At 38.8% G+C, this 13827-nt stretch overlaps 1 protein-coding gene across 10 annotated transcripts in view; it reads left to right on the top strand.

The window, feature by feature from the left end:
* The window catches only part of myo9aa (myosin IXAa), a 141086-nt gene extending 129383 nt beyond the window's left edge, over window positions 1–11703 (top strand). For 5 of the 10 annotated variants that reach the window (XM_042491017.1, XM_042491039.1, XM_042491047.1 and 2 more), the window contains 15 exons: window positions 482–598; window positions 742–930; window positions 1283–1333; window positions 1562–1673; window positions 3252–3313; window positions 3560–3752; window positions 3863–3991; window positions 5015–5120; window positions 5222–5353; window positions 6499–6622; window positions 6823–6870; window positions 8546–8566; window positions 8944–9152; window positions 9326–9468; window positions 10113–11703. In XM_042491017.1, coding sequence (XP_042346951.1) covers window positions 482–598; window positions 742–930; window positions 1283–1333; window positions 1562–1673; window positions 3252–3313; window positions 3560–3752; window positions 3863–3991; window positions 5015–5120; window positions 5222–5353; window positions 6499–6622; window positions 6823–6870; window positions 8546–8566; window positions 8944–9152; window positions 9326–9468; window positions 10113–10606 — 2130 coding nt within the window. In that variant the 3' untranslated portion in view covers window positions 10607–11703. Of the gene's footprint in view, window positions 1–481; window positions 599–741; window positions 931–1282; window positions 1334–1561; window positions 1674–3251; window positions 3314–3559; window positions 3753–3862; window positions 3992–5014; window positions 5121–5221; window positions 5354–6498; window positions 6623–6787; window positions 6916–8545; window positions 8567–8943; window positions 9153–9325; window positions 9469–10112 lie in introns of those variants that run through there. The other 5 variants (XM_042491031.1, XM_042491024.1, XM_042491003.1 and 2 more) reach the window with 4 other exon arrangements.
* The last annotated feature ends 2124 nt before the right edge of the window (window positions 11704–13827 follow it).

Here is a 13827-nt window from a genome sequence, read left to right as displayed (position 1 = left end):
ATGTGAATCTTTGAAACCTGTTTCGAAAACATAAGGGAATAACCAACTTGGAAAGAAATGCCCCACAAACTGCAAGACATTAGTAAAATATGAGAAGAAAATTAAAAATTACTTTAAAATTATCCAAAAATAGGGAAAACATTATTTCTAATTTAAAAAATATATATTTAAAAATATGTTACAAAAAATATAAGGAAATAAATTAATGTTTTTCATTTTCTTGTTTGTTGTGTGTTTTTTTCTCTTCTTATTTTCAGGTCATTTTTTGTAACTTTTACTAAATCTTTCCTAATGTCATGTTGAGTTGCTCGTTGCATTCTCCCCCCGTTTTTGAAAGAAATCAAACCAATTTGCTCAGGTCTCAAAGGGTTAATGCAAGGAGAAAAACTCCAAACTCATGTCGAGTTTTCATTAGTGACATCTTTTCAAAGCTACGGGCAGTCCATATTCACGCTAACAAAATTATCATCTCAAATTTTAGATCAACGACTTGGACACAGAGGACAGTAAGAAGGACACCATGGTGGACGTCGTGTTCAAAAAGGCTCTGAAGGAATTCCGTCTAAACATCTTCAACTCTTACTCCACAGCTCTTGCAGTAAGTGATAACCTTAAATAACGTGATGAGGAGTACAAAACTGTGATTAAATCAAAATTCTTTTGACATTAGATAAAGGACTGGAACACTATTTCCACATGAGACAGATAAATACTTTGTGACCTTGCTGTCTTCCTCCCTAGATGGACGATGGTAAAAGTATCCGCTACAAAGACCTCTACGCTCTGTTTGAACACATTTTGGAGAAGACCATGCGACAGGAGCAGAGGGACTGGAGAGAGTCTCCTGTCACAGTGTGGGTCAACACCTTTAAAGTTTTCCTGGATGAGTTCATGACGGAGTACAAACCTCTGGACAGCACGCTCAGCAAGGTACACACAAAAAAAAGTGTCTGTGGACTGCTCAGGAAAACATGGATTTTGGATGTCTAAACTTTTAAAAGAAAGTTTAAGCTCCTTTGAGTTTATTCAGTTTTGGGGGTATGGTTAAAAATATTCATTAATTGTTGCGGATCTGATAAATTTGTGATGTTTTTTTTAATGTGTGTAAGGAAAGGAAGCATCTTAAACTACAAACTGCTAAATGTCATGTACTGTGGTGTATAAAGGTGTGTTAGTTTGCTATAATTTGTAGATTTTATCTTTCATGTCTTACATATACACTGACATAACTTAATAGATAAAAAAGCATACTGTTGCTCTGTTTTGTCTTTATATTCTACAGCAAGTAGCTAAACCTGAACGCAAAAAACGGAGGAAAAAGGACACTGACATTGTAAGTCTCTTTTTTCGTGCTCATCATGATTTTATAAAAAGGCAACACCCTAATCCAATAGGGAGTTCTCTACTTCTCCACTTGTTCTTTGGAATAACAGGATATAAATATACTAGAGACCAGAATAGAAAAGGCTTTTAAAAAAAAAAGGAAAAAAAACACATATAAATGTGAAGAGAAATATGCATGTGAACTCCAGATGAACCTGAGCTCTGCTGCCCTCTGCAGGTGGAGGAGCATAACGGCCACATCTTCAAATCCACCCAGTACAGCATCCCCACGTACTGTGAATACTGCTCCTCGCTCATCTGGATGATGGACCGTGCCTGTGTGTGCAAATGTGAGTGTGCATGTAAAATATCACGGCAGGGATTCAGCAGACCTTGAGAATCCCTGAATGTCACACACTGGATCAGAGAAAATTTGTCTCAAAAAGGTTCTAAAATTTAACAAAAGGGCGTGGGTGCCTTGGAAGAGGTTATTAGATCTGATTAGATTAAAATAACTAATTAGGTGTCCTCCTATCCCTGTTAGAGCGCATACCATTAAGGCTGAGCCCTGAGGCCTTTTGCTGTGTGTCATTTCTCTCTTTCTTTCTCTCTCTGTCTCTGTCTCTCTCTCACTATCAAATTAAGCAGAAATGCCAAAAAATCTCAAAAAAGAATAAAACAATCAATTGATAAAAAAAGACAGAAAATTATTCAACAATTTCAAAACAGTTTTTGTTTTATCTGTTAATAAAGGGGGAAAAACATATTTGCTACCTCCAGTTTCTTAACTAAAAATGTGCTGCTTGTTTATGTAAATGTAATTGTAAAAAGAATAGTTTGGGAACATAGGACCTCTAACACTGTCCAGTTTGGCTCTTGAAACTCATCCATTGCTTTTTTTCCGACAGTTTTTTAATTTGATTTGGAATTTCGCAGCACAACAACTCGAGGATAACACTTAAAATAATTTCTAAAAATGCTTATTTCCAAAGTGGTCCTCGGTCACAACACCAAACAATGCATGAAAACATACATACACAAAATATAATAATTATTATTATTATTATTATTTATTTTTTTGTTCCAAAATTACCAAATGATCATTCCGTTAATTGACTAAATAATCAACAGGTCAATTGCCAGTGAAAATAACTGGAAGTTGCAGCACAAAAATGTATGTGCTGTTGAAACACAGTGGACCTTAAAAATAAGACATTTTATCATAATTTCTTTAATATTATGCCTAAAACACCAATTAAGTGGAAACAAGTTTAATGTTTAGAAAAGAGCTTGGTGGTGGAAAGGCCAAATAATTGAGCCTTTAAACTGACGTCAGTGACTGCAGGAACCCTGCCACGTGCACACACACACACACACACACACATATACACGCTCATACAGTCAACTGATAGTACCAACACCAGAATATAAGATTAATTTATTGTCATTGTGTATTTAAACAAAAAACAACTGTCCAAGCCAAATCTTTTTGCCCAATAAACTTCACACAGACATTCACATGAACTTGTACACACACACACACACACACACACACACACACACACACACACACACACACACACACACACATACGCACCACACACACACACACACATCTGTGGCCGAGCTGTATTCAGTCTGGCTCAGACAGAGAGCCCCACCCTCTCTCCCTCCTCTGCCATAATCAGATTGTTTTCAACTGGACTCATGGGGTCTGCGGCTCCGTCTCGGCACAGATTTCCTCACACAGTTTGTCCTTTATTCCCTCAGGATGTTTTCCTCTCGCCAGCCAACGCTGCTTTGGTCTCTCAAGCGATAACGTTTTTTTCCCCCTTTTGTCACAACTTTTTGCTGAATAATGAGGAGGCACTGCCTTTCTGTGGAGAGTGGAAATGACCCGTTTGATTTCTCTGGTTGTGTTTATCCAGTGTGCCGCTACGCCTGCCACAGAAAGTGCTGCCAGAGGACGACCACCAAATGCAGCAAGAAGGTGAGCAGGTCACAACAATGTCCCATGACACTAATTGTTTTACTGGTGGTGTATTTACAGTGGATGGTGTTATTTCTGTCACATAACACCAGCAGTCCTAAGTCCTAAAAAAAAAACTGAGCTGGCTGAGAATATTCTTGTTTGCGTTTTGAATTATTACTATGTTTTGGTTTTTTTTGCTGCATGCATTTGTGTGCAAAACATGTCTATGTGTTTTTAACAGAGTGTATTTGTGTGTGTGAACAGTTTGATCCAGAACTTTCCTCCAGACAGTTTGGAGTGGAGGTTTCTCGTCTGACTAATGACGAGAGGACAGTGCCCCTGGTCGTGGAGAAGCTGATCAACTACATCGAGATGCACGGCCTCTACACTGAAGGAATATACCGTAAATCTGGCTCCACTAACAAAATTAAGGAACTCAAGCAGGGACTCGACACAGGTGAGAGATACTAGCCGGCTTTTAATACTGAGTAGAGATTAATAAAGAGGAATAAATACGATCACTAACTGTTGGTTTGGTTTGTCTGCGCTCTCCTTGTGACTGCACAGATGTTGAGAGCATGAATCTGGACGACTACAACATCCATGTAATCGCGAGTGTTTTCAAGCAGTGGCTGAGAGACCTGCCGAACCCTCTGCTGACATTTGAGCTCTATGAGGAGTTTATACGTGCCATGGGTGAGTGATCAACATCTAACCCCGTTGTGCTTCAAATGCATCACTACTTCTCTCAGTCTTTCTTTATTCGGGTCTCCATAGAGTGCTGCAGGGATGACGTGTTTTTGTAGGCCAACCCGGAAGTTAGCGTCGCCTTGGTTCCCTGAACAAAGCCAACGGGATTTTTCCATTAGATTTTGGATTATTGCAGAAAATAAGTTCATCTCAGCAAGCAAAAGTTTATGAACACATTTTGTTCAGCAAGATAATCTTCACAAATGAACACCACTTTCATGATTTTTGAAGCCTGAATGCAGTTATTAGAGGTAAAAGCCAACGTTAGGCTATAAACAAATCACACCACAAAGAGGCTGTAAAGCCATCTTCGGCACGATGACATTCTGTAGTCTCACCTATATTCACAAGTGATGTATTTACTGATGGATTTTTGGGGGGCTTTTCTTGCCTTCATTATAGTGCAGTTAGAGAGTAATAGGAATGCTAATACCTAATAACATAAATCTATCTGAATGACCTTAAATGATATATTTATCTGTCCTGTACTTTCACACATTTAATTCAAAGAAAATAAAATCTTAAAATATATTTATTGTCTCTACCAAGAGGGATTTCTACCTTCTTACACCATTTGGTCATAGTTTACAAACCCTGACATGTTTGGAGATAATGAATTTGAACTGTTCTTTAATACTCTTCAACAACATACACCAGCAATGAATTCTACCTGACCAGAGCTCCGTACTCAACTGTTTTACTGTTTATTACTTGTCTTTGCTTTAGAAATCATAAACCTTTGTTCTGTTGCATATCATGTTTGATAAGTGTACTGAGAGAATAACTCTCAGAATGTCTTTGGTGTTAGTGTTTCAGTACATTTCTGACTATATTGAAAAGAGCACACCAGAGATTCTGCCCACAACAAAAATGTATGATTGGGATCAGCAGAAGATTTATTAGTTTGCTGTTACAGTAGATAGATCCATGCAGCAGATGGTGATTTGTCTTGTTGGAATGCCTCCTCAGGTTTGCAGGATAAAAAGGAAACGATCAGAGGAGTGTATTCAGTTATCGACCAGCTGAGCAGAACTCACCTGAACACTTTGGAGCGCCTCATATTTCATCTTGTCAGGTAAGAATCTGTTCTTATGGTAATCTTAGAGAAGGATTAGCACATGAAACTGCTTTATTTCCCCCCTGACAGACTGCTCTAATACTGAATTTATGATCTAGGATCGCTTTGCAAGAGGAGACAAACCGTATGTCAGCGAACGCCTTGGCTATAGTTTTTGCTCCCTGTATCCTGCGCTGTCCTGACACCATCGATCCACTGCAGAGCGTCCAGGACATCGGCAAGACGACCGCGTAAGAAAATGCTTTTTGTCTATCAAATGAATTCTGTGCCTTTACCCTTAAGGGTGTGATTCACAAAGTGTTACAGGGCATAGAGTCATTTCAGTGGGGGCCATATGACCAGGTGGAAACATTGGAGTGGACCTGAAGATGAATTAATCTGTTTCATGAGGAAAGAATTCACAAAACTCTTTTCAAGGGTGGCAAGATCCAGTTTAGCAATATTTATTCAGAAAGTAAAAGTGCAGTTTGAACAGATATTTGATGGGGAAGAGAAGAAGTCAAAGCCAAAGGCAACCAAAGTTATTGTCAGGTTCAGGGTCGTTGTAGCAGAACAGCCTTGTGTAAGAGAGAGAGAGAATTCTATTAATCCCAAAATTAAATTTTACTGTTACAGCAGCTTAGAGCAAAAAAAACAAAAAACCTATACAATACTTATCAATAGTATAAAATCCATGTACTAATAAGGCAATAATAACTGCAATAAAAAGTGGGAGAATTTTTTCTGTGTTTGAAGTGAACATGAACATTAAGCAAGTCGTGCAAAATCATCAGCAGCAGCATTTGTTTTTTCAGGGAAAACTGACTCAGCATTAAGCTCTTCAGGAATTTACATTTATACGTGCTAGAGGGACACATATGACAATAACCAAAATAAAAGGATGAAAAAGTTCATAAAAGCAAATAACTAGAAGCGACGTCTAGCAGGAATAATAAACAGCAATGAAAACATTAAAATGACAAAAAAAAGTTAAATAAAAATAAATAAACAATAATAAACAAATCTGCCAGGAAGGAAGTATATGTACTTGCATAAATCTAAATTATGCCGTTAATTTTTTATGCTATTTTGGATCAGATCATTTAAAGATGTTGAAAGGTGAATTAGTTCATTACCTACACAACAATAATTTTGGATAAAAATATGATTAATTTGGCTTGCTTTGCTGCAGGAATTCGTAAATTAAGTCTGATGAAAACTGATGAGATTTGTTCTTTTTAACCAAAAAATGTGACAACCACTTGCGTTAGGGGAAAATACAAAGGTTATACTGTATTGCACTGTACATCTTTTTTTATTAGCATAATGTGAACTCATTTTGCTGTGCCATTAAGTATTTTCAGTCTTTCTGAAGTGGTCTTGCTTCCCTCCGCAGGTGTGTAGAACTTATCATATGTGAACAGATGAATAAGTACAAGGTTCGCCTAAAGGACATCAGCAGCCTGGAGTTTGCTGAGAATAAGGCCAAGTGCAGACTGACCCTCATTCGACGCTCGATGGTAAGAACAGATAATGAATATAATTTATCCCACTGTTCACTTAGATGAATCACATGTTTGCAGTGACTCATTGATAATTTTACCTAACTGAGCCATCCTAAAAACTCCTTCAGTGCTGCACCTTCCCTGATTTCCTCCTCTCTAAACTGTTTTTCACCTCTCCAGATTTTCCTCCCTAACCTGTCCTTTCCTTTACCCAGAAACCCGTACTAATAGCTGTTAGGTTTATGACCATAGCGCGCACTATGGTATGTATTCACACACCATGGATTACATCCCTAATTTATCATCCAGTGGTGATGTCGTTGTGGTACCGATCACTGTATAGTCTCATCTCTTTAAATATTAACATCTGTCTTCCCCATCCCGAAAGCATGACTCATCACTTCACTTAGTCTCTGCTTCTGTGTTCTGTAACTGTGAATGAAAGCATTATGTAATCATGCAATCACTTCTAATAAGATTTATATAATGCTGTATGGTTTATGGAGCATAGAAAGTTAACATTTTTTCAGCATATTTTATGAATTAAGATCTGTTTTTAGCAAATACTTCCTGGACAGATCAGTGTCTCATTTTTGTAAGAAATCTCAAATAGGAAATTGGAAAATATTATTTTATTTTTGTAATTACTTTATCTGAGTAAATTGTGGACAGAGATCATAATTAAGTTGTTTTCACATTATAGGGACAATTCAACCCAAAATGAAAGATACATATTTTTGCTCTTACCTGTACTGCAGTTTATCAATCTAGATTGTTTTGTTGTGAGTTGCCGAGTGTTGGAGATATCGACCGTCTTCTCTCAGATATAATGTACTTTTTTGGGAGTTTTGAGCACCAAAAGCTTAGTGCCATGTAGTTCCATTACACTCGCTATGGCCAATATCTCTAACACGCAGAAAACAATCTACACTGATAAATGGCACTACAGGTAAGAGGTAAAATATGTATCTTCAATTTCAGATTGAACTTTCTCATAAAAGAGAAAATGATTTTTAAAACTGGACTCTGTTTTCCTGTGCCTTTGAGTCTTAGTGTCTAATAGACGAGGCAATTTTTGAAATTGGTCCAGTTTTGAAAAGAGCTGCAGCAGCAGCAGTGAAACAGGCTGAAATGTAATCCCTGTGGGCAGCTGAGCACAGTCAGTTATTGTTTTGTCCACTGACAGACTCAGAATATCTGACAACATTTTGGAACCCTACAGAGAAATTAAAGGTTTTTTCTTACCTTTCGCTGGTCTGTTTGTTATTGTGAGCATGTCTCGCCTCTGTCTTGTTGTGAAATCTCGCGAGAGGTGACTTGTTGCAGGAAAAACAATAGTGGAAATATTTGTGAGAGTTGAAGGGAGGAGTGCCAGGATTTGCATGTTTATGTATGATCAAAAAGATGTTTAATTTCAATGACAATGTGGAAAAGTGAGATTTCAGGACCAGACTTCTCCTTGAGGGAAACACACCAACAAACACAACAAAGTAGTGTAAAGTAAAGAAAAACTTTTAATATCTGTTGTGAGATGCTTTTAATAACAATCTGAACCTGTTTGTTTAAAGGGAATTACATGGCAGCCTGTTTCTTCAGTGTCTTCAGTTCTCTGAATACTGGACCGATTTCCAATTTTGTTGTCTCCATTTGTCACTTAGACACAAAAACATGGGCAAATAGGGTCCAAGTTCAAAAACACAAAAGTTAATATTAAAGTGTTAGAGGACTCTTATTGTGCATTTCTTTAGCAAATATCATTTCTAAATCAGACAACTGTTACTGTCTGTTAGTATAAGTCCCTGAGCTGTACACATTATCTGCCACTCAGCTAGAAAGGCAGTGGATCAGCTAGATGTTAATACTGCAGATTAAAACTTAATTTTATGAGTGCAGCATTACTGATTACTTGTCTTTTTGCTTCTCACTTTTGCTCTTAAGAAGACAAATGCAGCTAAAAAGGTAAAGTCTGTGTATTGATGTGTTGCGTCTACTTTTGTGTTTGATCGGTCTGTTGGTGCTGCTAGATGTTTTTAAATGTGGCTGGTGTTTTCATGTGGTTTATTCACTGCATGTGTGCGTGAGCGACCTCTCGCTGACTGGGTAGAGTGTGCACTCCATACAGGCTGAGGCCTTTGCAGCGGCGCAGGTTTGATTCCAACCATGGCTGCGTGTCATTGCCCCTCTCTTCTCCCAGTTTCCTCTCTCTCCAGCTGTATTATACTAAAGGCAAAAAAAATCTTTAAATGAAGTGGTGAAATATAATGTATGTGAAAGCATAACTTTATCTTTGGAGTACAGATGTAATATTCACATTCTGCTCTTAATTTGTTTCTCAGGGAAAAGGCCATGTACAGCGACCAACCTACTACACGCCCTCTCCTCCGGTTAGCCCGCGGCTGCCATCGGTGGCAGACCCCGTTATAGAGGAGAGCGGTGGTGAAGAGGGAGAGGATTCGTTTTCCGAAATCTCAGAGCATCAGCAGGCAGCTATGCAGCAAGAAGAGAGAGTGCTGACAGAGCAAATTGAGAGCCTGCAGAAAGAGAAGTAAACACCTTCAGTGCACTTAAAATGTTACATTATCTGTAATTATTAATGCATTGGAACAATAGATGTTTTGAAGAATTTAATTTAAAAAGTAACATTTCCAATTTGTTTGCATAATTACTGTTAGCTGCGTCTCATCACTCTGTTCATCTGGTTAATGTTTGCCTCTGCAGGGAGGAGTTGACTTTTGAGATGCTGGCTCTGGAGCCACGGGCGTCAGATGATGAGACCCTGGAGTCAGAGGCCTCTATCGGTACAGCAGACAGCTCTGAAAACCTCAATGTGGACTCTGAAGGAACCATTTCTGATTTCTCTGGTATGTCACTTTGCAGAAGCTCACTTTCAATTTGCAGCTGCTGCCGATAGCTGTGGCCAGAGGCATTATGTCTTCAGGTTGTCTGTCCCACTTTCATGAACACAATATCTCTTGTGATATAAAACACCTTAAGGGAGTTTCTTAAAATCTGACACAAACATTCACTTGGACTCAACAAAGAACTGTTTAGAATTTTGCAGTTGAAGGTCAAAGGTCACTGTGACCTCACAAAACGTGCTTTTGGCCATAACTCAAGAATTCATACACTAAGTAAAAAATCTCACACAAATGTCTCATAGGATGAAATGATAAAGTGGTGAAATTTTATGTGCCAAAGGTCAGCTTCACTGTGACATGATAATGTTCTGTAAAAACACATTTCAGGCCATTAGTCAAGGTCATAACTCAGGAACAGAAGGGGAGACATTTGGTGTGATACTGAACTGGTGACTCTAATCTTGAAACCGTGTCGATTGTGTCAATTGTCTGTACTGCCGAGGGGGAATGTTTCACAGACAGTGATGTAAACTAAGTGCAACTTTACTTGTGCGCAGAAACCAAAGGTGGTAATTCTAGTTTATGTGTAAATAGGGAAAAAATATGGGAAAAACTCAAACTCAACTTGTCTCTGTCTTTCATTGCAGAGAGAGGTCCGGGGTTGACTTCCCCCTGGCCTCGGAGATCTGACATGACTAGCCCCCGACGCCGCGCTCTACGCCGTCAGCCTGACTCCCTGGACTCTGTGGACTCTTGCTCCAGTGTTTCTTCCTACTCCTCCTCATCACACTTCCATCCTTCATCCTCCTCCTCCTCTACCACCACTAGGCGCTTTCGTTTCCACTCCAAGTCTCCCACATCAGGCTCAGGTCCAGCCCAGGCTCAGGCTCTGAATGCATCTAAAGCCTCACGCTCCGACAGCATAGCCAGTAGCCTTACAGGAGATCAGGAAGGTGCATATGATGAAAGGCCCCAGTTTACCAGCCGAGGCACCTTCAATCCAGAGAAGGGCAAACAGAAACTTAAGGGGGCCAAGCATTCAACCCTGAGGCACCCCAGAGACGGTAGTGGCAACGGCAGGGACCCTCCAGACATACCACAGCAGCTGGTATTGTATGGCAGTAATGAATTCATGGTATGAAGGACAGTGGGACACCAAAGCACTCCCTATCCAACTCCCTGGCAGGTGTAGACGTTCTCAATGGGAGATAGCGACTGATCTCCACTCCTCAAAGCACTTCTTGCTTCTTCTCTCGCCTTTCTTTGTTGAAGTCTGCAAAGAAGAGTCCCCAAGTGCCGTGTACAGTGTTTCCAACCTCCAAAGGGCGGAGAAGTTTGCCAGAGGGACAAGAATCAGTGGAAGGACTCCTCTAAAACTGCCACCATGCTCTCACAGTGCCTCGGCAGCTCTTTACCCGTCGTCATGAGGAGCCGCACTGAGCAGGAGGACAGAGAAAAGGGAATGTTGGAATATGCGGAAGACCACTCAGCATCAGGGAATGTTACAGAGCTGGAAAGCAGTGTACTACAGTGAATAAGAAGAAATCAGGCAACGTCAGGCGTCACGGATGTTACAGTGAACTTAAAGCTCACCATTATTAGCTGCTTTATGAGTTTACAGTTCATAACAATCAGTGTAAGCAGTGGTTGCTCTGTTACTACAAATTTATTTTTCCCTTATTTAATAAATTTTAATGTCACAGAAATTCTTTATAGCATATAATATACAGGTATAAATACTGTACAAAGCCGGAACACCAGCCTCTGCTGGGTAGCTGAAGTCAAATATTTATCTTTTTTTTGAGTATCTTGGACAGAGATGTACGGATTTGGGCAGTGGATGATTTATGTGTGTATGTGCATGTGCCGAGCGCTCATGCGTGACTGTGTGTGTGAGAAAGAGAAAAACCACTCCATGTGTTTTTAAGTTTGTGCTGCTTCTTTTTCCCCCTTACAAGGGAAATACCGCCATCAAAGGGACCAAGTGAGCTGGTGTGTATTCCAGCCAAAGGGGATCCCAGCTCTGTAAAGAATGTCAGATATGTAAAAATCTCTGCATTCACTGCTTAACAGCCATACAACAATTGTAATGTACAGTACAGTTCATATGTACAGTATAGTGGACAAATGCCATTCTATTCTTGAGACCCATCGTTACCCCCCCGACTCCCAAACCCATCCCCACCTCCTGTCTCTAAAGTGTTTGCTCAATAGCAACCAAGAAAGAACATAAAATCAGCTCGTCTTTTGTCTTTATTATTGAGAATGTTTATGTTTTTAGCCTGTATTTTTGCATAATGTTTGTTATCTAGGTCTATGTTGAAATACCTAACACAGTACAGTACAGTAGGTGATATATTTGGAAATATTCCTTTTTTACATTTGACATTAGGAAAAACACAGGTGTTACTAATAACATCAATATTGACTGTATTCAAGTGTCATGGTATGTCATGACAGTAAGCAAGCATGTACAATACTGAGACCCTAAAACTGAAGCAGCTAAATGACATTTAGCCATTGTCGATTTTATTATTTACATCTGTGCTTCTGTGAAATGTCAAAATGTCTACCCTGAATAATACACACAAAAACACTTAACCTGGACCCTATTTTCTAAGCATTTGTGTTTAAGTGACTAATGGAAAAAAACAATTTTGAAAACTGGTCTAGTATTGACCAAGAGGGCTGCAACCGGCATCAGCGAAACAAGCTGCAGTTTAATCACTTATCACGACAGCAATTTGTGGACTATTTCTGATTAACCAAAAAGAATATTACTCTTTAACAAAAAGGTTTATCTCACACTTGAAATAACAATCTGAGCCTGTCAGTGACAAAACAAGCACTTCTAGTGGATGTTAAGCTCATCCACTCATTCATAGCTGCCGGCTGCAGCCCTCCTGCTCAATACTGGACCAACTTAAAATATCATTGAGGGCACACACATCCAAAGGACTTTTACAGGTGCTGGATCAAAAAGTCCAACCAAGGCAAGATCTTCTTGAGGCATTTTGGAAAATGCCTGAGGAACATCTCTGTTAGATTGAAACGTTGCACAATTAAAATTTATTGGGGGCTTTTAATACAGTGTGCAGGTCTTTTAATTGATTATTGTCCCGATTAGTCACTTAGACACAAAAATATAGAAAAATAGGGTCCAGGTTGAAAAATACAAAAGGTACACTTTAAGTAATTAAAGCAGTATTGGATCCAGGAGACGGATTTTACATTGCTTTATTTAAATGATACACAGTCAGTGACACCACAAAATAATATGATATATTACAACACATTTTACGAGGGTCCCGCGTCAATGTTAAAGTCAAACTATGTTACTTTCGATGCAATATAGAACAGCTTTTCTCCATTCAGTAAAGACAGTGGTTTTGCTGCTACAGTCTTACTCGGTTTGGTATGACCAGTAGATCATGGTGGCTAACTACCATAAGCAAATTAGATATTGTTGTGTCCTTAAGTTGCTGACTTATGATTCATCTCTACTACAGTTTTACTAAATTTTAGAATTTTATTTAGCATAATCCTATAAATGTCACAACACAGGTTCAGTAAAAGTTGTGTCAGGTGATTTTACAGGAAGACACTAAAGTGTTTTCTGACTCTTTTTTGCCTCAAAGATACATATCATCTGCTGCATTTTAGTAAAATTACACTTGTCTCAGTTTGTGTGTCTTATAGCAAATATTTACCCAGTCAGTGGCCATGTTTGTCCTACTGCATTTCATAATCTTTGATAACCATGGGTTTCATAATAGTTTCACATCCTGGTTGCAGTATTATTGCTTTATGGATCTGCTGTCTCCTTCAAGAAACAAAATGAGACATAAGTTCTGGCTTCTGCTGGGGAACAGGTAAATTACAGTACACTCTTTCTGTGTTGCTGGATTTTTCTACATTTCTTCATTCTTCAGGTGTTGCTTCTGTCCTGAAAAGTTACTCAATCCAGGTGTCACGTCCTGTGCATTTTTATTCCCACTGAACAGGTCAATCTTTGGTTGGGGCCATTTTTTTCCTTTGATATAAACCAATTTTTTTTTTTTTTCAAAGTTCATTTGTTTCATCATCTTTGGATATCACACTCAAGTACCTGTCCAAAAATAGACTTATACGCAGTTTAAAGGCACATCCAACTCTTAAAAAGGGGTGTGATGATGAAATACAATGTAAAGAGGTGTAACAACTTACTACCTCCTAGATGGATAAGTGAAATGTCTTTCTAAACTATGCACTTATAATGAAAGTTAAAGAACTTACAGCATTTAGTTGTTCACTTCTTCTTAAAAAAGAAAAAAGTGTTTCATTTTGTTAGAAGTTATAACAGAATGGACTCAAGTGAGTATC

The sequence above is a fragment of the Plectropomus leopardus genome, chromosome 1 (assembly GCF_008729295.1).
Source record: "Plectropomus leopardus isolate mb chromosome 1, YSFRI_Pleo_2.0, whole genome shotgun sequence".
Classification (NCBI taxonomy): domain Eukaryota; kingdom Metazoa; phylum Chordata; class Actinopteri; order Perciformes; family Serranidae; genus Plectropomus; species Plectropomus leopardus.
This window is presented reverse-complemented; position numbering and strand designations above follow the sequence as displayed.